Source organism: Cajanus cajan, chromosome 5, assembly GCF_000230855.2.
Source record: "Cajanus cajan strain Asha chromosome 5, NIPB_CcT2T_4, whole genome shotgun sequence".
Lineage (NCBI taxonomy): Eukaryota > Viridiplantae > Streptophyta > Magnoliopsida > Fabales > Fabaceae > Cajanus > Cajanus cajan.
This window is the reverse complement of record NC_138521.1, coordinates 61,457,876-61,483,221: the sequence shown is the minus strand read 5'-3', so window position 1 is coordinate 61,483,221 and position 25,346 is coordinate 61,457,876. Positions and strand designations below refer to the sequence as shown.

The 25,346-nt window shown below is 37.1% G+C and overlaps 2 protein-coding genes across 3 annotated transcripts; both read right to left on the bottom strand.

The window, feature by feature from the left end:
* Nucleotides 1-248: 248 nt before the first annotated feature.
* Nucleotides 249-23,618, bottom strand: GRV2 (DNAJ heat shock N-terminal domain-containing protein). Of its 2 annotated transcripts, XM_020370383.3 has the most exons (22): nt 22,692-23,618; nt 20,696-20,932; nt 20,440-20,527; nt 20,132-20,340; nt 19,453-19,554; nt 19,314-19,376; nt 16,853-19,087; nt 16,146-16,508; nt 15,588-15,728; nt 14,915-15,307; nt 14,293-14,787; nt 13,553-13,776; nt 13,107-13,451; nt 11,236-11,530; nt 10,196-10,666; nt 9,772-10,117; nt 9,327-9,670; nt 8,754-9,218; nt 7,736-7,860; nt 1,432-1,555; nt 903-971; nt 249-733 (listed from the first exon to the last, which is right to left on the bottom strand). In XM_020370383.3, the coding sequence occupies exons 1-22, from the start codon at nt 23,118-23,120 to the stop codon at nt 521-523; spliced, it is 7,776 nt and encodes a 2,591-aa protein (XP_020225972.2). In that variant the 5' UTR covers nt 23,121-23,618; the 3' UTR covers nt 249-520. The 2 variants fall into 2 exon arrangements, with proteins under 2 accessions (XP_020225972.2, XP_082931714.1); XM_083075588.1 differs by lacking the exons at nt 20,440-20,527; nt 20,696-20,932; nt 22,692-23,618 and having other exon boundaries at nt 19,453-19,564; nt 20,132-20,273.
* On the bottom strand, nt 3,187-7,729 carry LOC109803485 (uncharacterized). Its single transcript, XM_020365089.3, has 3 exons — nt 4,109-7,729; nt 3,891-4,009; nt 3,187-3,800 (listed from the first exon to the last, which is right to left on the bottom strand). Exons 1-3 carry the CDS (start codon nt 5,880-5,882, stop codon nt 3,261-3,263), a joined length of 2,433 nt encoding a protein of 810 aa, XP_020220678.3. The 5' UTR covers nt 5,883-7,729; the 3' UTR covers nt 3,187-3,260.
* Nucleotides 23,619-25,346: the final 1,728 nt, after the last annotated feature.

Below are 25,346 nucleotides of genomic sequence, written 5' to 3'. Positions count from 1 at the left end.
ATTTAATTTCTTGTCTGATCAAATGAGATGCTTGACTAGTTAATTGACCTATTCTCTAATTCATTACTAATCCAACCATCTGCTTCGAACCAAGTTTTTAAAGGGTGCACATTTAAAAGCGACATTCAATAATTAGAACACGTCATTAGGTTAAGCTTCTAATATAAAATCAATGATTCAAAATTAGCATTTAGACTAAGTAAAAAAGAAAAGGTCATCAGCTTCAGAAGTAAGGAAAAGTGATCGTGTAAATAAATAAAGCTCACTTTAACGAAATGCGCAAAATAACCTAACTATTTTGTAGCATCATCCAATTTACAAGGAGAAACGAGAGGGAAGGTGGAGAATCCCTCATTACACAAACGAAAAACCCTAGAGAAAATTGCACATGCTTCCTAGTTACTAAGCCAGGAGCAAGTAGATAACAAAACTGTACAGTGTACTATACAGGTGAGTTACAAGTATAGGCTTGGCTTTGGGTATATGCTCCATCATATGAAAAAAAGGTATTATTTTTTTACTATGAAAGTTGATCCTGCTTTCCATTGAAGTCAGAAGGGGATGATGGAGGAGGTCTAGAAGTAGAAGTAATGGATTGTGGTGGAGCAGTAAGGGCATAAGTGAGCCTCGACGATGATGAATTCTCAATGAGACCAGCAATGCCAGCAGCTGCAGATTGAGCATTTGATGGAAGGAAGAGATCATGCTTCTGGTCTTTATAAGCACTCCAAACCTGGAATGCACGAGTAATAAATGATTGTATAAGGTAAAAAATTAGATATGGACAATAGCACACTTGCAACAGGCATGCAGCTAAACGCAGAAACAACATTTCTAGTGCCAAGATCCAAAAGAAGAAAAAAACCATGTTATATTACTAATCAAAATGTGTCGAGACTTACATCAGAATTATTCAATATTTCTCGCACTTTAGTGCAATGGGCTCCTTCAGTCGCAAAGGCATGCAAGACCTGATTAAGCAGACAAGTAACTTGTCAACAATAAATGATGAATAATCAACAGAAAATTGGTACAAATTAATCATTCTAGAATTTTTTCTTTAGAAACCACAACTACAAGTACTTTCTTTAATGTCAGTCAAATTGTGCAACTAAATGAGTAAAAATAAAATACTTGCAGAATGGAACACAAAAGTCTAGACTCAAGTAAATGCAACAATAATTATTTTGAAGAGCAAGATGCCAGAGAATTAAGAAATGGAAAACTTAAAGTAACAGTTGATTGTATGGAAACTAATAGACATACAATACAAACAAAATGTGAACTGGTTAAAAACCACCAAACAGCAGGCAGCAGCCGAGTTTTAACTTAATAAGTGAACTGGAGCATAAAGAAAAATAAAGAAAAAAGAAAAATATGCAAGAGAAACTTAAACACAACAGGAAGAATAAAACTGACAGAGATTCAAACCTCAATTGCAAGCACCCTTCCGATAGATGCTTCAGATTCATTCCACTTCATCTGAGAACAAAATCCATTCCTTCCACCAGCCCTCCAATCAAGAAGACCAAGAAGAACATCAACTAGACCAACTCTGCGTTGCATGCAAAATTTATGTTAGTATTTTGAGAGAGTTCGTAATTCTATTCCCATAAACATATAGGCAGTCTTCAGACATGCAGCTATTTCAAACTTCAAAGCAAACTATTGTGGGGCCCCAAAGCCCTCAATGACCTTCCTAACAAGTACTTCCTCCAGTTTCAAATATAAGAAAAAAAACTAATTCATGCTAAAGAAAGTTAATTAACATCATTTAATTTCACCAATCTCATTTAAAAAATAACTGATTTTTATATACTACCCTTCTTTGGAGCTTAATATTAGCAATAAAAAGGATAATTGGAAATACAATTTCAATTAAATGAAGAGGTATTTTGGGGATGGTAGTATTAAATAAAATAAGATTAGCTGAGAGTTGTTTATATTTGAGATCAACAAACATGGATTTTTTCTTTTTTTGGCTTATATTCGAAATTAGAGGAAGTACATTCACTTTTCTACAGTCTCACGAGTCTCACCACAAGGAATTGTTAAAAATTCAAAACCAGACACAGACCGATTAGGCAAAGTATGATACACCACAATAACACAAATATTGAAGGCCATGAGAAAATCTACAAAAATCACTCATTTTAGATACTAAAATTTGTTTCAATTTATGTCACTTCAGTCCAAGGTATTAATTATTTTTTATCTGTCTTTTGGCATTTCCACTTAGTGAACAGTGTGAGAGCAGTAATGTGTCAGATGATAATTTAATAAAATGCAGCTATATTTCTGTAAAATGATGTCATAGTCATACCACATGTTTCTAAATTTAAATATTCAGGACCAATGTTACAAAATGATGGAGAAAAAATGGGGATGTCATACACAGGATACAAGCAAGATGGTTAAAATGGAAACAGACATCAGGAGTTATTTGTGATTGCAAAGTACCAACCAAACTCAAAGGAAAGTTTATCGTACTACTATACATTTGGCCATATTCTATAGTAGTGAATGTTTGGCTTTAAAGAGACGAGAAAAAGGTGAGTAACAAAAATGAGAATGTTAAGAAAGATGTGTCGCAACACAAGAAAGAAATGAAGAAAAGATGACAAAAAATAGGTTAAGATAGTTTGGACACGTACAAAGAAGATAGTGGGAAACACCAGCGGGAAAAGCAGATTGCTTAGTTTTTAGCCTTGTGAAAGAGGAGAGGAAGACCAAAAAAGACATTAAGGAAGTTGTCAAGAGGGATCTCATGGTGAATAATATCTTTGACTATTGTCTATAACCAAGCCTAATGCATCATATAATTTATGTAGTCAACCTCACCTAGTAGGATAAGACTGTTGTTGCTTGCAGTCATATTTCTATAAAATTAAGGGGTATTTAGTAACTTCTTTAATTGCTGACTCAAATTTCAAACACTTCATCACACATCACTACCATGTCTGAAATTCAAGGTTATCAATAAGGTTATACGGCGGATGGCGGCAACGACCTTTAAGTGCCATATTGCCATGGCGGATGCCATGGCGGTCTATGGCGGACATCATGGCGGACAAAAAAAAAAAAATATATATATATATATATATATATATATATAATATGATGCAAAAGCAGAAAAATAACAAACACAGCCACATTAAGAAACATAAACATAAACAAAAACAGCCATCAAAACAAAGCAACAATGTTAAAAAATAGCAAAACACAATTGTCATTCCTAAAACTATTTTGTTTAATCCCCTTCACTCTTCATCCTCATCAATGTCTGCATAATTAATTTCTACATGATGATGTTTTTCATTCAAAAATCCTTCAGCTTCTTCTCCATCTGAATGTATGAAATTAGCATTTGGTTCCTCCTCCTCACTGCTAGAGCTAGAATCCTCTGATGTCTCAACTTCTTCAACCCTTTTCCCCTTATTCTTTGAAGCTAATCCTTTGGCTCTTTTAGAAGGATTAGTAGATGTTCCTACTTGCTCCTCCCCACTTGCTCCTCTCCTTTTGTGACGCCTAGTGTATTGTCTAGGCTCATCAAGTCCTGAAGCTTGATAAACTTGTCTCCAAGTAAGGTCATCATCTCCTTCATGAACCCTCTCATCTTCACCTTCTTCCTCATCCATCTCTCCAATTAGCCACTCATTGCAATCATCAATCCCATTGAGACTAATGGGATCGATTTCATCCTTAAGGTTATACCTTTGATGGAGTGCTTGATTATACTTGACAAATACCAAGTCATGTAGTCTTTTATGCTCGAGTCTATTCCTTCTCTTGGTATGAACCTAAAACAATTAAATAAATACTTATTACTTAAGGAATAATAAGCAAAACATTGATTATTAATTTTAAATTGGAATTAAGAAATTAATTACTTGCTCAAAGACGCTCCAATTACGTTCACAACCCGAAGCACTACATGTCAAGCTAAGGATCCTTATTGCAAGTTGTTGCAAATATGGAGTATCTGAACCATACATCCGCCACCATTGAGCTACAAATGCAAACAAAATATGTTAACACAAACACTTGAGCAAATGACTTTATGACTTAGAGAATAATAGTTCAAAAGTTGCAATGTTTTGTCTCTTACCCGGTGCAACTTCACCCCTCATTGCTATGGCAGTTGTGCACCCAAACATGCCACTCGCAGCTTTATAGTGAGCCAACTCCTTATGAACAGTCTTTTCCATCTCCAAATCTCCCAGCAATTTATTGATACAATCATACAAACCCCTAATAATCTCACCATTAAACTCCATCTGTGGGTTGGCATAAAAGAACTCTGGGTTCAAAAAGTGACCAGCAGCATGTAAAGGGCGATGAAGTTGAATATCCCATCTTTTATCAATGATTTCAAACACATCCTTGTATTTGCTTTCATCTTTAAAAGATTTCATAATGGTTTCCTTTGCCTTGTCCATTGCCTCATATATGTAGCCCATGGCTGGTTTTTTCTCACTATCCACCAGCCTAAGCACTTTTACAAGAGGAGCCATCACTTTTAGAATGAAAACTACATTCTTCCAGAAACTAGGCATCAAGACAGTTTTTGTGGCTTCCTTTCCCTTGGCCTCCTTTGCTAGCTTGTTTTGATTCCACTCTTCTGACACAAACATCTTTCGGAGATTAGTTTTCTCTTGATGAATCCTCTCCAAGGAAAGATAAGATGTAGCAAATCGAGTGATTGCATGCCTGACTAATTCCCTCCCCCCAGTAAAGAACCTCAACATGCTCAAAGTGCTTGAATGGCTATAAATGAAGCCAACAAGAGAGATAGCTCGCTGAATGGTCTTCTTTATATGGGGCAGCTTGCCAATGTCCTCTAACATCAAATCTATACAATGTGCAGCACAAGGAGTCCAATAAATTTTTTTTCTTTTCTCCTCTAGCAACCTACCAGCAAGAACATAATTACTTCCGTTGTCCGTTATAACTTGGACAACCTTTTCCTCTCCAATCTCCTCCACAATAGAATCCAGCAACTCAAATATCTTTTCACCGGTCTTTACATAATCAGATGCATCAACCGACCTTAAGAACATTGTCCCAGAAGAGGAGTTCACCAAAAAGTTGATTATGCTTCTTTGTTTCCTATCAGTCCAAGCATCTGACATTAAGGAACACCCAAAACTTGCCCATTGATCTTTTAGTGGCTTCATTAATTCATTAGTGAACTCCACTTCTTTTTGAAGGAGTGGTACTCTAATGTCATGATAGGAAGGAGCTTTCAAATGCTTCCCAAAATGCCCAATTTCACGAATCATATCTTGAAAACTTTCCAACTTTATCAAGTTGAAAGATATGCCAGCTTGGTACCAAAAGCGTGCTATATATTGGTAAACCCTTTCTACAGCTTTTTTATCACAAAGCTCTCTTATGCCCGCTTGCACCACCTTGTCTTTCCTATTTTTTGCAGCTGTAGATTGAGATTGAGTGTAAAGGTCCATAGGTCCTTTCCTAGTATCCTTCAATCTAAAATCACCAATTGGAGGTAATCGAGAATCAGAATCTCCAAATTCCATAAATCCTTCTTCACATTGTACCTCAATCTCTTGCATTGTCTTTTTGAATGCTTCATTTTGCCTCTGCTTCTTACCATCCATAGCTGCCCTTATCTCAACTTTAACAGCTTCAGGAGCCATCAAACAAGCTGTAACATTGCCCGCCTTTCCAATCAAATGTTGTTTCACCCTTGTGATACCTCCTTTCATGACCTTTCGGCAATAATTACAAAGAATCTCATTTGTATCATTCTCTCTGACCGGTGTACAATGCTTCCAAGCAACGTCACTCCTCTTAGAATTAATGGAACTAGAAGATGACATTGTCGGTGGCCGAGAGTTTGAATCTGCCTCTCCTGACATTGTCGGATAGTCGGATGCGGTGGCAGTTGTGATGGCAAAACTCAAAGGAGGGGGAAGAAAATCTTGTCGGAAAGTCACGGTGGTGCTGTCAGAGGTCACGGTGGCGTGCAGAGGTGACGGCGGAGGTGGTGGTGGCTCCCGGGGAGGCTAGGGTGGCGTGCGCTGAGGCAGCTGCGGTGGTGGCGGAGGTTATGGTGGTGGCAGAGGTTTGCGCGACAGTGATGCTAGCGAAGGTTACGTGATGGTGGCGGCTGCGTCGGAGGCTGCGACGGTGGCGGCTGCGTCGGAGGCTGCGTCGGTGTCGGTGGCGGTTGCGTCGTCGGCGACTGTGGCAGATGCGGCGTGGAGTCGGAGCAGTTGCGTGGGGGGGGGAGGTTTGCACGAAAGGGAAGTGATTTAGGGTTTCTAATGCCCTAAATCATCTGTTGGGTGCCCAACCCGGAAACAAACCCGGCCCAAAACGAAAAACAAAAAAAAAAAAGGCCCAATAACGGCGCCATGTCCGCCATGTCTGCCACGCCAGACCCGCCATAACGGCCGCCACGGGCCGCCATCTCCAAAATGGCGGAACCCCGCCATTTTCACCCTAATCCGCCATAACGGATTGCGGCCGCCGCCGCCACGCCGTTATGGCCCCCTTATGGCGCCGCCATAACGGTTATTTGATAACACTGCTGAAATTCAAATCTACAAAAACAAGGGGAAGTCAAAGGACATAAACCAGGCTTCTATAGAAACAAACAAAAAAAGGCCTTGTAATTGAAATCGATTTGATGAGTTTTCTCTTTCACTCGCATCTAATGGAAGTTATCTGCAGCTAATGCAAAGTTCTATCATGAATTTGGATCAAGGTAGTAAAAATCGATATTCTAGTTAGACTCAGGAAAAAGTCACAGTATTGTAAATTGTGAAATTGTAACACAAAATGTAAGATTCAACCAAATTTATAAAACCCAAATATATCCATCTAATATAGCATAAGTTAGAGGAGAAAAAACATTATAACACATGGAATACTTAATGAAGCTTAAATTCATAACCTGAAATGATCAACAAAACATCTTAAAATACTGCACAGTTGCAAAACAACTCAAAACACCTAGTTTATACCTAAAGTATAACTAAGACATCTCCATTTTTTTTTAAAAAAAAAAAAAAAAAAAAAAAAAAAAACAGAACAGGAAGAGAACCAAGTTGGACTGTGGGAAAGAGAAACTGCAGTAGATACAGAAGGAAAGAGAAACTGCAGCAGGTGCAAAACAGATACGCTGAGGCAGAGGAGAAAAACCAGAGCAAGAGAGTGGGACCGTGACTATATTACCTTCCACTCTCCAAGGCTCCGTTGTGGCACAAAAGAGCTTGACAATGTGCAATTCAAAATGGAAATGAGAGAGCTTTGTGCAACTCTGAACAGAAATATGCAGAAAATAAAAATAAAAATAAAAAAAGCTCCATGGATAGGATCTTCAGACAACAGGGTGGAGGACTGGAATGATGAAGGCTGAGGCAGTTTTGGAGGCTGGGATGACGTTCGGTTAGCTGTTTAGGTCAGGATTGGATGGGTTTAGGTTTTTAGAAGCCCAAAACATTAAAAACAAAAGGCACCCAAATGTGAGAAGATGTGGCCATCAAGCTTGGAAAAAAGGCAAATCCACCAATTTTACAATCCTGCCTGATGATTATACAATCCTACATGGAAAACAATTCTGATCACGGACGAACTCACAGAAATGTAGAATCATGCAATTCTACAACGCAACTCGCGATTCTGTCTACCATGATTTGGACCTCCAAGTCATAAAACATTGAATCAGTTAGAAGTATATCAATTTTCAATAATACAAGGTACTCACTTAAGTCCTTGTGCAACAAGAGCATCCCTGGCTCGGTTTCCGGCAACCACAACACGTTTTAGAGTCTCAAGAGCTAAAATGCTTCCACCTTGCCACCCTATAGCTTTCATTAGCAGTGGAACAACCTGGAAGAAGAAATTTAAATAACAAAATAAAACTTTGGTTTTGTAAAGAACAGTTAAAATTAGGTTGATGCAAGTCATATATACAGGTAATGGATGTACAAGAAAGAAAAGCATACTAACATCAACAAAAAGAAACTCAGAACCATCCCTAAGTATGAGACTATCAGAACCTGTAAACTTTACAAATCTTTCTTTCCCATACTCATCAGCTAAAAAGTCACTCAAATCAAAATCAACTTCAGCTGAACGGCATGTCCTCCCATAGTCAATATTTGACCTTAATCCCCAACAGGAGCATTTCTAAACTCTCCACCCCACCATAGGAAAATAATAATAAATAAATAATAGTTGTCATCAAAATCAAAATTTCTCCAAAATAGCATGATTTTCCCTACAAGTTGTAAGACTTCACATTTGCCACTGGGGCGTATTTACCCAGAAGTTGAAAACTAGGGTTAGCAACTGAGAAACTGTAGAAAAAAGTCAATAGTTGCTTCTAGATCTAACGAACCAGGATCACATAATGAAATTTGAAGATGAACAATACAGGATCCAGAGAGAATTTGGGGAAACTAATATTAGAGAGGGATGATCCCTGAGTTGAACAAAGAATATTCTCATGACATACAAGCAAATGTGTCATGGTAATCTCTCAGTAGATTCATATGATGTTTCACATTTATTTTTCTTTCTTAGCAATAAAAGGTAAGGATTTTTGTTCAAAATATTATGGCATAAATCAAGTAGACAAAAGAGCATTTTCTTCAGCAGGCTCCAAACCAAAAAAGGAGCCACTGTAACAGTTTAATAGAAAGCAGACATTGGATAACCAGCATAAAGGAATGTAAAATTGTAAATTAACAGATTCATATAGAACATGTATTGACAGATACCTGAGGTGTACCGACACTGGTTGCTGCCATGGCTTCAGCACAGGTGGTACTAGCTGCAAGCTGATGCAAGACTCGCAAACAACTCAGGCGCACACGTTCTTGAGGAGTTTGTGCGTTCTCTGCTGATTCATTATCTGGGTCATATGTTTGTTCTGCTTGTCTCCCATTGTTTACCTCACCCGATGACATTGTTTCTCGCCTTCCCTCAAATGCAACAGCAGCAACTAGTTTGGGCACATATCCAAGATAACCAACATGATCTGCTAACGCAGGGTGCACACGCAGTAAGGAAACCAGTGCAGCCGACAGGAGCAAAGGAAGCTCTGGGTCAACAACCTGTGCTTCATAATGTGTGGCAGCAATGGATGACAAATACTGATCTAGTAGACCTTCCAAGAACCTTTTAGGGTTTCTCAGAGGGAATTTGGGATCTTTCAGAAACAGCCGAACATAGATGCCACCAACCTGCATCGCCACAAAAATTGGAGTCCAATTTTGAGAAAATATATTATTAATTTATTATATAAATCATTTTATCAAAAAAACGAATTTATATGACATATTTGGTGATACCTGTGGTTCATCTCTCATTTCCTGCTGTCCAGATGCTTGCTCAGGTACATCCCAATCAACAACACGCCCTTTCATCTGCTCACGGTATAGCTCTGATGCCATAGTGGAAATTTGTGCAGATAAGGAAGCCGCCATCGCTGGTGTCCATACGAGTTCTGGTGTCTCTGTAGTCTGCTCGAGGGCAACTACAACAGCTTCACCAGGTCCATCCCTAATTACTGACACAAGGCCATCAGGGAGAAACCTTGCAAGTGTTATAGCAACTCTTGGTCCATGCATTGGTTGGCTAACAAGCTTCCCCAACAATGAGGCTGCCATAGCCCTTTGCTGGAGTGGAATTTCTTCTGCATGGAATTATGATTATTATCAATATGTATAAATCTGCAAACAAATTCTAGAAATGAGAATAATAAACAAGACCAACTAAGATGTACAAATCTTCTACCCTTCAAAGGCAAGAGCAATTCAAGAATGTAGACAACACCACCATGCTTGGCAGCAGCCCAGGCCAGTTCAGGTGTGCTAGCCAATGCATAGAGAACATGGAGAGACCCTTCCCGACAACTTGGGGCTGAGTGAAGCATTTGTAATAAAAGCAGAAGACTAGATCCATCCGCAACCATGGCTTGCAAACAAGGAGCATGTGCTGTTAAGAGTGACAACACTCCTAGACAAAGTTGAGGGATATTACTGTGTGATGCTTCGGGCACAGAAAAGCATTCAAATAGAGGCAGTAACTTGTCTTTATTAGAAAATATGGATGCCAAATTAGGATTATTAGTCAGAAGGTTCTGCAGAAAATACACATTAGTCAAACAAGTTGAATAAAAAATGTATTTCACAACATAATAAGGCAGTTAGAAATTGACCTGAAGGGAGATCAGCGAAGAACGGAGATTTTTAATCAGCTCAAGCTCTTCCTTCCCTACAGATTGTTCTTCAGACATTGTGCCCGAATTATCCAGGACCTGCTGCTCATCGGCAGATCCATCAACAGCCTCACTCATATGCTCAGAAGTCTTAAAATTAGAGGTGTCTTCAACCTTATGATCAGCATCTTCAACCTTATGATCAGCATCTTCGACGCATTGATTGTGCACAAGATAAGATATAAAATCAATCAAAGCAAGGCAAAAAGTTTCTGGTTCACTAATTTCAAAGTCGGGCTGATCATTGTAGACTCTCAAGTAAACATTTCCAATGAATAATTCTCTGGATAGTGCTTTATATACAAATTCATGTGAATCCTTAATATCATATGAACCATCAGGACCTAGAGCTGCACGTTGTTGATCCACAAATTTCAGCAACTCTGCCCGTGTTGTAGAGTTCCAGATGATCTGCACAGTATCAAAAGATAGCATCAACATCCAAATACAATTAATAGACGGCTTAATTTTAACATAAAAACTTCATTTCTAATTTCCCGGGCTTTGACTGAAGGCCCGTGTTGAAGATCTATTCAGCTCTTCAGATTTTTTCCGAAGTTCTTTTCCCAAAATATCTAGGTTTTCTTTTTTAATTTTCAGCCGGACCAGTCAATCTTTATCATTAGCCAAACCAACAATTTCTTCATCTCAACATGCCAATTTATTAATAATAACATCATTAACTTATCAACAATTTATTTACATCCTAAACAATAATCTTTTTCGACTGATTCAAAAATTAATACATATTAAAACCTAGCTACTAATGACTATGCAATAGTTTCTTGTCCAACAGATTTGTCACTTAAACTATGATCCAACAACCAGTGCAATCAGACATCAATTTAAACCTTTACAGAGCAAAACATTCGATTTCCTTTTTATTCCAATGGTAGTCCCACAAAGAAAATAAGTGTCCCTGTGGACCCTGTCAATAAATTTTTTTACACAGGGTTAAGAATAATTAGAGAGAAAAATACCTCTGGTGACTCAAGGTTAGCATTTAATTTGGACAGTAAATCTTTGGGCATTTGATCTTTTAACATGCCAGAGAGCTTGGGGGTTAGCAAAACTCTGAGGGCATCAGCAGCCGCCTGATTGTACGGCGTTGCACTCTCATCACCACACAAACCACTGAGCCTTGACAAAGCCTGTGATGCTCTTACAGCATGCATGTTTTTGGCAATTTGAACACTAGCACCAACACCATGTGATTCTGTTGCATCAGATTCTTCTGCAGTTGAGTCATACTGAAGCAGCAGTGGCAAAAGGTACCTATTATGGACCATATTAAATAGATAAGTCCAGAAATAGTTACAGCTTACAAGTATAACTAAATAGGTAAAAAGTCTTTATGCACCATAAATAATTACTGTCAACATATAAAAGTTAGAGCTCATTAGCTAACTAACAACTAAAAAAGTCATACTTCATTGCAAGGATTAACTGAGATGCTTAGAGTAGTAAATTTTGAATTATAATACTAGGCGAGAGTTTAAAGGTATTATTAGGTTGATTCCATTTCTTATGCCTACAACTAGATTGGATCAACTTCGACGTAATGCTCAGTACAGCCCAATGAGGTATGGAATCAAACCAAACAAAATTCAGGGTCCAAAAAGATTATTGCAGATGGGAATCGATCCCAATTGAAGGGAAGCTAGTGTTTGAAGAGGAAACTCTATGTTTCTGTTTTAGTTGATGATCAGTTTCTGTATTCAGGAGAAAGGCGATGCCCCCAATGCCTCAGCTGGTAACTTTGTTACTGGCGACAATTCAGGCCAATAACTATAGTTTAGGCTAACATTTACAGGATTGTCTCATCCTTTGCCTATCTCAGCTTTGAACTTTGATCCTCTCTATTCATTCTATTACAGATGGCCAACATGAGATATAAGATTTAGGTGATGGTGTCCTACTTTAGGAGATTGAAAGAGTGAATCAGGAATGTCTTTGGTGATGTCAGAATTAAAAAAAAAAAAAATCTTTGAGATTGATAGAAGGCCTTCAGTTGTACAGAAGTTGCAATATGGTAAGGAGGCCATCACATAATCAAAGATCTTTCATAAGGCGGGTCATAAGGTGGAAAAGGAATAGTTTAAGAGTTGGAAACTACAAACAGTGATATGGTTTGAAAAGATGGAGGATATTGCTAGGAAGCACTGACACACCTAGTAATGGAGGTGTCCGACACTCCTCCCACACCAACACACTGTTGACATGCCATAGATACATGTCAAACACATTTTTGTGGTGTCTTTTTCTTTTTTTGTTTATCCAACTTTGACACGGCTTAAATGGTTGGACACAGTTATAGGTACAATTACCTTTTTTTACCAATCTTTTTAAAATTAAACATAGAATCGTAATAAATAAATTTCCTATTTTCTTTTTGAAGTATTTTTTTGGGACTCTTTATTAAAGATTCTAGCAAGTGTTAGTTAATTTTTTCATGTAAAGCAACATAGTTATAGACTTATAGTTTGTGGAATATTCTTTTCAATGATAATGATGTCTTTTAATTACCAAAATGTTGATCAATTTAATAATTTTTAATTATATATATATATATATATATATATATTCCGTGTCCCTGTGTCGTATATTTTAGACTTTAGCTGTGTGGAGGTATCCATATTAGTGTCAGAGTTGGTGCTTCATTTTGCTAAGGAAATTACTAGTTTCCATAAAGATCTACAAACTGAGGAGAATTTGTCAAGACTATTTCTGAAAAGTGAGAAACAGGGTTGGAATGCACTCATAACAGTAAACACATGACAAGCTGTACATAATACTTTTTGAAACAGACATCAAATAATTTGCTAATAAAACAATAATTGAAGAGGCATACCATAAAACACCAGCCTGCAATAAAGCATCTTGCAATTCAGAGGAAACAGAAACATTGGCAATAGTCTGTAAAGCAGCATCAACAGCTGCAGGTACAAGCTCAAATTCAGTGCAGTGCACAATGTCCTCAACTAGTCCAGAAAACTCGAGTATTTCAGCTCTGGCAGTCTCAAATTGACTTAGAACAGAAAATGTTCGCATGATGTTTGTAACAATGATGGCAGATGGTTCATTTCCAGGAGTAGTTGGCTGCACAACACACATACAACGGGAAAGAAGAGTTGCAAGAAGATGTACTCCTCCATCTCTTACCAGCTCTTCACCATTCAATGAAGAAGATGCACATCTAAACATATGAAATTCAATTAAAGAGCGAAAGTTACCATAGCGTTTTTAAACCAATTAACATAATGGTGAATGTAACAAGAAAGAACAGGGAACACTTACGTCAGCCAGACAAGCTCTGATGCAGCTATAAGGAGAGGTGCTCTATCTGAAGAAAGAAAATTGTTATCATCTTTGTCCACAGTAACAGCACTCAGTAACATGGGATAGCCAGCATATTTGAATGGCTCCAATACATCTCCATGTCTTCTGTATAAAATACATTGTCCCTTCAACAAAAGCAGCAATCTCCAAGGCTGAGGACCTTGCAACCCTTGCATGGTAGCCTGTGTTTTGTTCACAAGGTATAATTTAACAAATTATAAAATGCATAAATGTATTCTTGCTGGAAGCAAAAAAAAAAAAAAAAAAAAAAAAAGCTTTGCAGAATAATTCATTCTAATGGAGAATATAAACATGCACCAAGAAATCAAAATGAAAATGAATGAGTATTATGATTTTGATGGCTCATGTTTGTGCTTGTATACCATTATAGGCTTGCATGCACATTTTCTGCAGTTGTGGTTTATTAAAAGATTAAAACATATAAGCTAATAAATAAACACGTATAAATATGCAATTCTTTTCCCTATCAGGTTTTTAAGTCAATAACATACCCAAGAAAAAATCACAACTCCATTGCCACCTCTAGTTAGAAAAGAAAATATACAGATTTTAGATTTGTATGCACAAGATACTTGATTTCATACATTAATTGCTTAACAGAACACAGATCTCCAAAAATTTTAAGCTGAAAAAAACTATAGAAGAATGAGAATTGTTATGTAGAAACTTATGTCTACCTGGAGGCGTTCATAGGCCTTCTGTATAGCAAGAAACTTATCTCTCCCTTCTGGATTTTTGTCAGGATGATATTTCATAGCAAGTTTTCGATATTGCCGCTTTAATTTTTCTTCATCAATGTTCTCAATCTGCTTTGATAAGCTAGATGGTTCATCTGCAATCTCCAAAGAATTTCTTTTATTTACATCATCACTAGATACATCCTCAAAGGATATTTCAAGGATCTTGCAAGCTTCTTCTTCAGAAAGATCCATAGGCTTTCTAGTCAACTCTTCACGCCACATTACTAGTAATGATTGAAGAAACTCTACATGTTCAACAATTGGCCAATTTGGAAAACGAATATCATCACATAGGTTCCTGAGGTAATAACGATGACACCACATTTCATCTCTCAGCTCTGGGTATGTCACTGGAGGCATGGGAGCATAGTCATATAAAACATGGCAATGCTGTGACAGTTTCTGTGGAAAATCACCAAGATGTTGCAAAACCTGATAAAGTGCAAAGGAGCATGGATTCAATTCCACTACAGTGGATAATAAGAAACCAAGTACTCTTAAAAATTTGAGGAAAAATGAAACTCATCAGAGTGGCTACTACAGACAATGTTTAGTTTACCTGTCGAATAAGATTCTCTGCCCTCATTTTGTGAGTCCATATTATCTCTGGAGTGTCAGAATCAGAAACCATTGCTGCAGCAAAAGCTGCTGGACCACTACGCTCTAGTACATATAACAAAGATTCAGGGAGAAGTCCCCCAAGAACACTACGTTTTGCCAAAGGCAATGAAGTTGAAACTGCAGCCTCTTCACCACCATGAAATGCTTGATGGACATGGGTGACAGAAAAGAGTTGCCCAATTGAAAAAAGATTAGACCCAGGATATGCCAGTGCAAAATAAAATGCACCAGTGCTGTACAGACGGATCATAGCTTTCGGATTTCGGGTAACAATGGCCTTAAGCAATGCAGCAGCTGCCTCAACAATACTTGGTTCCCCGGAAAGAATGGCCTGTCCCCCCCCCCCCCCAAAAAAAAAAAAAAGTGAAATCAAAATATTATAATATTTGAATTTGTTTAGAAGTTGGAAGAGTAATAAAAAAAACTACAATTAACTATATGATCATATCAAATATCAAACAACTTGAATTAAGAATGACCAGAGGCAGCCAATAATACAAAAATCTAGCCAAAATAATTTTGAGAAAGAAATGCTACTAAGAAGCAAATCATAACAAATATCAATATTTCCCAACATGGCTGATTAACAAATGAACAATTCCTAAAATTACCTGTGCAATATGAGGAAGGCAGCGTGGACTTGACAATATTCGTTTTACTCTAGGAGTTGGAGTAACAATCTCTCCAGCATCATCTAAGTCTGAATGTGCAGACACCATGCTATGTAATATGGACAAAGCTGTGTCCCCAACCTGAATACAATATCCATATTCTATCTATTAGAAGGATACCGGGAAAATAAAATTAAAAAACGACATGTCAAAAAAGAACTGTTTTTGGCAAGTCAACTTTTTAGTCATAAACATTATAATCTTCTTTCACTTTTGGTAGATTGGTAAACAGCATAAACTTACAGTTATGAATGATTCAACATAAATGCACCTTAATATTGGTGTCCCATCTCAACAGGTACCCCAAAAAGATCAAGTTATTCAAATATAAATAAGCACATCTCTAGACTAACAAAAAAGAAGATCGACAAAAGATTAAAGAAAAGTTTGTTAGCACATGGGAAGAAGAAAAGAAAAAAAAAAAAAAAAAAAGCTATAGAAAACATCACAAAAACAACTATTTATCAATATTATCTTCCAGCTGCAACATGATTCTACCTGAGGCGGGGTAAGGACTGGAACTCTAAGGGCTAGTGCCCAGCGAAGCTCACGGATATCACGTAACTTCTTCCAATCTAGCATCCCAGAAGCCCAAAACCTTGTTGTCCAATCAATAGCCTTCTTGGACCACAGCCTTCTAATAGCATCTTTTTCCATAGGTCCAACTTGAGTACCATCTTTGTCAATATACGTCCATTCCTTGAGTGGTTCCATAAAAGCAGTAGCAGCAATTAAGTTTGATTGCAAGGGAATAGAAGTCCTCTCTGAAGTTTCATGGACAACAGTTAGCAGATCAACAGCTAATACACAACCTCCAACTAGAACACAAGCCTCTACATTTGATAAAACCTTCATCAATGCCTGAAATTCAGTAAACCATAGTTGATTTAAAATTTCAAACAATAGAGTTGACATACTAGTACTACAATGCTTCCTTGAGCCTTTTAAAAAAAAAAATCCATTTAGGATAATCATTAAATCAATATTGACCACCGATCCTATTACAAAATTGCAATTAGCAGCAACAAAGATCTGCATTTAAAATATAGTTTCTTTTGTCCCAAATACCTGCAAAAATATTAGTACTATATAGCACAAATATTAGGATGAACTTCAAATAGAGCTTTGATACAATAGCAAAGCAAATTAATCCTTCCTAGTTCTTCCCACTCAGAGAAGACAAAGTTAGGAAAAAGTAAACACACCTTCAGAAGTAAAAGAAGTCTGTGCCTCAAAGCTCTGTCATCTGTCCTATCCAACAGAACAGTGATGTGAGCTGTACCTTCAAAAGGGCCAATGGTCATGTAATGCTGCTCATATACAATTGCCATTGCCCTTGCACAAAGCTCTCTCACTGATGATCCACCACCTCCACCAAAACCATCTAATCTACCCATGTCACACCAATCATCAGATGCACCTAATTCATCAGGAACAGCACCATCTACAGTAAGACCAGTGTCTGCATCACATAAAAATCGATGGTAAAGCGCCCTGAAGAAAGCAACAGGATCACGCAATGGAAAGTCTTGTGCCCTGCCACCACTGCCACTCTCAAGCAATAAGCGCAGATAATATTGACCCACACAAACTTCTTTTGACAAGCTTGGGTAACGAACAGAAAATTCTGGGTAGTTCCAAGATATTTGTGGCACACTCTCTACCCCTGATACCATTTCCAAGGTAGCACCCCCTGGAACAATATCTTCAGTACGCTCCTTCTCAACATCTAGTTTATGAACTTCAGCTTGCAAAGATTCCCTCAACTCTTGCCTGGTACGCTCATTCCAAATTAAGTCTGCACGATTGTGATCAAGATCAAAAGCTCGCCAAAATTCAGGCCAATTACATAGAAGCCGACCAGATCCTACAGGGGTGTTCTCCACAACAACTTGAGCAGGAGCAGGAATGCCTGAATTCTGCAAATCAACAGCATTTTTGTCAGGATCAACTGAATTTGAAAAATCAGATCCTGGTGCTTCATTTGAGTTTGTTGGTGCCGCATTAGCTGAAGCCACAAAAGTTGAATGCCCATTTTGCACTTCTCCTGTAGAAGACCCATTATTCAAATGTTCACTAGTTTGAACTACTGAAGCTTGAATATTTGAAGCCTGTCCAGAACTTGGGTCCATAACAGTTTTATGATAGTTGTCTGAACCTCTAACAATAGCACCAACTGTATGACTAGCGGAATCAGAAACATCAAAGTTATTTGCTGAAGGGAAAGGTTGTTCTTGAGAGATAAGTCCTCTCCCAATACGCCCTTTCCTTTGCTGAAGTAATCGTCTTTTTTTTTTTCCAATTGACAATTCTTCTTGATTTGTATCTTCAGCCAGAACTCCTTCAGCACGTGTGTGCAAGTAAGCAACAAGACCAGGAGGCAGAATTCGGGACAATAGCTCCAAAGCTGGCTGATAGGAATCTGCCCAAAGAGCAACAAGTTGTCGACTAACTTCTCGTCGCTCACCAGCTGGAAGGAAAAATGCATGCAATAAATGCCTCAACAAAGCACCATCACGCAGAGAAGCATCCCGCATGGACTCTGCAGCAATGGCATCCTCTTCTGCGATTGATCGCATTATCATTGCTACTGTTTCTCTAACACTTTCAGCAGGATGACCAAACAGTGCAAACAAGCGACGCTTCAACCCTGCAACTTGGCGCAATAATTCAACAAAAACAGTATATTGGGTAGTCTCACCATGTGGATCACAAATCATAGCCTCAAGCACTTCAACAACAGTCATTGACAGTAAAGGTGATACTGACGTTGGCTTTAATCTGTTGACAAGAATGATGATATAATTATGATTAGCAAACAACACTGACTTTGTATGCATAATTGTGGCATGCCACTCTCCTTTAGAATCTGTTACATTTGCATCACCAGGCCCACCACCAATGAGTACAGCAACAAGCCCTGCAGCCTCAGAAGCCACACCTTCTGAACCATTTCTGAGTAAACCCATTATCCTTCCAACTGCTGCAGGAAAAGACATCACATGTGATGCTGCACTTCTTGAGGCGAGTAGTCTGCGTAAACATGCAATAAAACCCATCACAGTTGCAGCAGCTTTTGGTGAAGGGGGTGGCAATGGAGGAGATTCCGGAGGAAGATTTGGGGCGGCGGGAAGCATGGTAATCAAGGCCATCAAAGTAACCTCTGGAACTTCAATGTTTGGAGGCACACCGCTATATGGTATACAGGCATTGAACTCCCTTATTCTACGCCACAATTTAGCCCTGGATCCAGGAATAGAACCACTTTCAGCAACAGCATCTTTGGCAGCAGCTGCTAAATGCTTCAAATGCATGGATGCACTGTCTGTATCAGTAACAGGCTTTTGTTGACCATATTGCAAAAAAACTCTCCCACAGGCAGGATCAATACGATGACCAGGCATTGTCAGTCTTGGCAATACAGGTATGGCACATTGACCCTGTAAATAAACATCATCAGAAGTCAAACATGCACTTGGACAATCATTTTTGCAATGAAGCATGCTTTATTTTTATAATATCATCACAATATTGCCTCTGGTTCAGAAACAAGTTCAATTGATATTATGAGATTTAACAAGTATTATATGACATAAATCATCATGCTTCAATGTATGTATACAATTATAAAACAATTCTCAACCCAGATGAGATATATCCACCTACTTCAGTTTGCAAAACATCACGAACTGCTGCAAGTAAGCTATCACGAGATGTGCTTGCATAAACCTACAATTCATGCCATATGTGTGAGAAAGTTTACAGCATAATAAAGCACAACTAGAATAGCACAAACATAGCTTACATGGATGGGGCATCCATCACTAAATTCAATTGCAAACATCTGGGGCTCTTCAGCAAACCGAACAAGAGCACTTACTGAAGATAATGGACGAACAGTAACAGCCTGCACACATCTAGTAAAAATTCTCAACATTTGACATAACCCTCCTGATTCTAAGTAAAACTGTGCATAACATTCAAGATTAATATATCCACTTTAAAATCTGTTTTACCTAAGACAATGATGATGCTTGTTTGCTGCTAGCATAACAAGTTGAGGCCACATTTTCTTAAGCTTTTTCTAGTACAAAGAGCTTTTCTAACTAAAAGGACGTTTCAAAACAAAAGTATAACCACTGGATAATTTTTCCAGGAAATAAAAAAACCTCACGCGTTTTTTCTCAGAAGAAAAAGTTATACATTAAAAACACTCTATTTCAAAGCTTATGCACATGTACGTACTTAAGCGCATAAATTGGTAAAAATACTCTAAAGACCTATTTCACACAACAATATCTTATGCTTTTATCCTGTCATTCAAGACTTATTCAAAACAATATTTCAGGAAACAATTGTTTATCAATGCTCAATTTCTCAAGCAAGAACATCGGCATGTATCAATGCCTGTAATATAATAATAGATTGGCATCTACAATGGGTACATTCTACACACAAATTGACTTGATAAATGCGTCACTTACTTCATAATTCTCAGGTCGCCTTTCTACAAGTGAAACCTTTGTAAGAATGAGCTGACGAGATACAGCATCACCATGCTCACCTAGTCCTCCTTTAGGGCCAACACCTAAGCTCAATCCTGGAACATTTAGAGTTCCATGGGCAGCAGAACGCAACCTTGTTACGGACCAACCCCCCAATGGGGTATCTTCTGCTCCAACTGCCTCTTTTGCTGCATTCCATTTGTTTGTTCAAGGTTAAAAAAAATTGTTGCATGTAAATAACAAATTTGAAAGTGGAAGGAACAATAAACAAGGTTATGACTAGTTACCCCTTTGTTTTATATATTCAGAAATGGAGAGAGTTTGAGAACTCTCCACAGACAAGGACAGCCCAACAGTGGATTTTGCAGTTTTTGTCTGCAAGAAAACTTATGCACTGTTATTACTGTTGATAGCTGCTCTAGGTAAGTATAAGTAACGCATTCTCACAAATGATGCTCTAATTCAGTGCCTAAAGGTAACCTAATTTAAGGTGCCAATATCTCGCAGAATAATTATTTAAAGCTTAAACGATGTCATCCATACCAAATTTGAGATAATAGCTGATGTTGTGCATCCAGAAGCAGCTTGAAAAGCTTTAGATTTTCTTCCATATAAGGGGCAAAGAACAAATCCACTACCATGATCAACATTTTTCTTTCCAAAAGCATCAGAGAGAAGAATAATTGCCGGGGAATCCATGTCTCTAAAATCCAAACACCAGCGAAGGTCACCCGACTTTGTATCAATAAGCTCAACACCAACATAAGTCACTTTCAATTTCTGTGAAAGCCACCAGCCAAACAGGATAATTAGTTCAGCTAATCACCAATCAACCTTTTTATATGAGTAAGCTTATCACACAATATATCAAAGACAACTGCCGGTTGTATTAAAAAGAATATATATATATATATATATATATATATATATATATTCCCACTGTCCTAATATAGGCTAATCTCTGCAATCCTCACACTATGAAACATTAAGGTAGTTTTTGGATTATGGATTTCAAAATTATAAGGAATTTGGCATGCACAGAAATTTAATTGCTTTAATTAATTTATTTTCATTCCCAAAATACTTTGGATAAATCAATACAAATACCTTGTGTTTCAATGTATTTACTTTCGAGACAACCTTGGTCAAGTGTTTTGTGGAGCAATAAATATGAATGCCGCTCCTTGCAAGGATTCGATCCTTGGTTCACCATGTTGAGGAGAACTAACCCTTCCACTAGACTCGATCCCCATGGGTAAATTGTTTGTTTAGACAAAGTAATTCAATGTCCAAATGTAAAATTTGATTTGTGAATATTTATTTAAGAAAATGAGATTTTCATATAAATTTTACCAAAAAATCAACATAGGCCAATTTTAAATAATAAAATTTAAAAAGTCATTTGAAAATTAGAAAATTGCAACAAAAAAAAGTGTTTATTTATACCCTTTTTTGCATAGATAATCAATAACAACATAATCAAATATTAAGTTGTTGATGTTATAATGTCAACATAATTTGTGCCTATCAAAATACCATTTAAGAAGGAAAAAAATGTAAATATGGTCAATTTTTATTATGAATACAAGCATAAACTTGTATTTTATATTGCTATTGGATAGGGAGAAAAGTGTAGAAGAGAGAAATAGAGTTGCAAACTAGAGAGCCAGAGAAAGTATATCAAAGCTTTAAGGTGAGAGAGTTCATGGTTAAACTTTAGAAGAGAAAAGAAATCTCTAAATTCTTTTGTTTTAGATTTATTTGAAATCCCTTCAGTTTACTTGGAAATCCCCTGTAAAATTCTCATCATGCTAAAAATCATTTGGATTTAATATCCAATTAAGTCATTTTTTATGGGATCCGATTCTTCAAAAGTGAGATAAAATAGGGAATCTCAATTGTTGATGAAAATATTATCAGTCTATCTTACGTGACCATACATAACACAATGTTTTAGAATACATTACTATACCACTAAAAAACTAAATTCCTCTCAAAATTCTCCATCCAACACATTTTTTCTCTTAATTGGCATGGGACAAAAGAATAACACAAGTGCGCATCCTCAGAATCCATCATTCATCTTACACAACAAACTATGAAAAACACACGACCAAGGTTATAAAAAACGATCTATAACCATGATTTTGTCCGCAACGTCCAGGTTTTTTAAGTGTCCACAATTGCCCACAATATAGAGAAACGCAGCATTATCTGCAGTTTCCCACTGTATAAAGAAACAGAACATTGTCTACAATTTCCCACAATATCAAGAAACGCAACAAAACTGTGACCAGGACCACGATTTAAAACCTTGCACACAACTACTAACAAACAGTACCATACACTCTTAACCATCCCAAAGCAAGCACGAATCCCACAATCAAAATGCATGCATATCCACTCTACTCTGCTATCCTAACGTACATACCACACGAAGTTCACATAAAAGCCTTTTATTCCATCTGGAAAAATATCAAAATCAAGAGAACAACAACTAGCGAAGCAATCAACAAAGCAATGGTGTGTTGTGACTTACAAAAGCAACCCACTGAGACGCCCGTCGCCGAAGATGAAGCACCGGGAACTCAGCTACCGGCGCCAACCGGTTCCACCGTATCCGATGCAACTCCGTCAAAATACTCGCCCTGTACCGTGACGAGAACTTCATGCCTTTGAACTTCCCGCGGCCATCAGTCCTCACGTTCATATTGAACTCGTTCGAATTCTCATCGCGGCTGAGAACAGGCGCGGCGCCCTCGAAATCCGTCGCGACGTCGTACGAGTTCGTGACGTTGAGCGTCGTGGGATCGAGAGTGGTGACGGAAACGCTGGAAATGCAGAGTATCCGCTTGTACCGTCCGCGCCACGAGTGTTTCACGACCATGTAGCGCGCCAAGTACTCGGGCTCCTCGAGCGGCGGAGGAGCCGAATTAGCGGCGGCGGAGGCGTTGCCGGCGCTCTCCATGACCGGCGGCGGGCGGAGCTGGACGGGGCGGTTGAGATCGGATGCGTAGCGGCTCACGGATTCGACCTGGGGGAGATGCGCGAGGGTGTGGACACGTGGCGCATTGTGGAGGCGGAGGAAGAACCAGAGTCCCTGCTGCTGCGACGATGGAGTTGCCGCCGCCGCCGCCGGGCTTCCGAGAGGCCGAGAGTGATTCGCCCCCAGTTCTGAGACTTAAGAGCGGTGTGGATTACATTCAATTCGCGATCGATCGAATCGAACCCTAACTACGGCGATTTGTTCATCCAATGTGAGGTTCGGATTGGAGCTGCGATGGGAACGAGAACGGTTAGGGTTACGGGAATCGGAGAATGGAATCGCAGCAAGAGATCGAGTTGGTTTGGAGTGGCAGAAATGGCGAGAGCGAAAGAGAGAGGGTTGAAGTGAGAAGAGGGATAGGCGAGGACCAAACGCACCGTCTAACGCTCATCAACATGACGTGGCCATTTCTTATTACTCCATAATAAGACAATGTAAAATTAAAATTCTTGCTAGTGCTTCTATATGCCTTAAATAGGTGCTAAGTTGGCCTTTTTTTTTTAAATTTAATTTCTATTTTTTTATTTTATCTTTTACATTCCTTTTTAATTTCATGTTAGCATAGTTAGTCCCTATAATTAAGTTATATTTGTTAATAATGTGGCTGATGAAATATTAATTAAATGATAGGTGTGGTCAGACATGTGTTGAAATTTTTATATTTTTTTATATATCCAAAAATTTGTGACACAATGTCGAATATTATAATTGTATTTTTCATTTCTTCTCCTTCATAAAATAGTTAAAAATTATTGGAACTGATTACAGACTTAATAGTAATATACTAAGTTAACCTTGAATGATCATTTTCTAAGTGAGTGGAGTAAATTATTGTATGACGCACTAATGTGTCAATTATTTCATAACTAAAATTTTAACTTAACAATGAAATTTTAGACAAATTATGTTTATATACAATATAAAACTTTATAAATAAAAAAACATATTTCCTTTCTAATAAATGAATCAAATTTCATTTATACACATTAAAAGGATACAATTCGACATAAGTCATATCAATTTTGGAAATATGATTAAATATTTTTAATTTATAAAGGAGAATAAATTTGTTTTATATAAATCTTTTATTTTATGTTTTAATTTTAATTGTAATTTTAATTTTAATTTTATTTAATTTAATTATTTAGATTTTGTTTCCTTATTCTTATAATAGGATAATATCAATATTTTATTTAATTTTTGTATCACAATTTTTTTTATGTATACAGAGAGTTCATAAATAAATAAATAAATAAAACATATATACTCTACTTAACAAATATATTTTTATAAAAAATGTAAACACAAAATAATTCATTGTTGGTATTAGAAAGAAGGTTCTTGAGATCGGTAGAAATGAAAGTTGAAACAAACTTTTCATTGTATATTAAGTTTATATTTGTTTTATATATATATATATATATATATATATATATATATATATATATTTATATTAAGAGATAATATTATATATATTTGTTGTTTATTATAGTATTTAGGATTATTTTTACACACAACTCCACATTAGTATTGATATTGTTCACTTATCAATAGAGCATGTGTATTTTATAAACTCTTAATTTTTCTCTAGTTCTAACAACGCAGATCCCTTATTTGTATCCCAACAATTATTTGTATGAATTATGGATTATTGGTTATCATCGAATTCAACCAACAAGTCTTATACCATTTATGGGATTATTTTGTCATTATTTGTTTGGGTTGTAAATACATTTTTATCAAAAAGGAGTTTACATATTTTTATTTACCAGTTATTTGGAAGTATTTGTGGACACAACTCCATATTAATTGGTATTGATATTGTTTACTTTGAGCTTACATCATCATGGTTTTATTTTTAGTTATCATCCAAAAGGTCTATTATCAATGAAGTATATATATATGTTTTATAAATCCTTTTTTTCCTTGTTCTAATAATACAAGATTTCTTGTTTATACCTCAACAAAAATACAGATAAATATTTAATTTTATACAAATATTGTAGTTGCATATGTTGATTGAAAAGGACTTACATTACATTATAATAACTTTACAATATAGTTAGGTACTTAAACATATATATCTTCAAACTATAATGTTATTATTCCAACATCGAGGAGATATTAAATCAAACACAAGTGAGTCAC

Bases quoted from the DNA above. Each gene is read 5' to 3' on its own strand.
- LOC109803485 (XM_020365089.3), bottom strand. From the start codon at position 5,882: ATGTCAGGAGAGGCAGATTCAAACTCTCGGCCACCGACAATGTCATCT. The intron at 4,010-4,108 runs GTAAGAGACAAA...TTGCATTTGTAG, and splicing joins GAGGGGTGAAGTTGCACCGG to CTCAATGGTGGCGGATGTAT. The intron at 3,801-3,890 runs GTAATTAATTTC...TAATTGTTTTAG, and splicing joins ATTGGAGCGTCTTTGAGCAA to GTTCATACCAAGAGAAGGAA.
- GRV2 (XM_020370383.3), bottom strand. From the start codon at position 23,120: ATGGAGAGCGCCGGCAACGCCTCCGCCGCCGCTAATTCGGCTCCTCCG. The intron at 13,452-13,552 runs GTAAGTGTTCCC...TCATATGTTTAG, and splicing joins TCAGAGCTTGTCTGGCTGAC to ATGTGCATCTTCTTCATTGA. The intron at 10,667-11,235 runs GTATTTTTCTCT...GATACTGTGCAG, and splicing joins CTAACCTTGAGTCACCAGAG to ATCATCTGGAACTCTACAAC.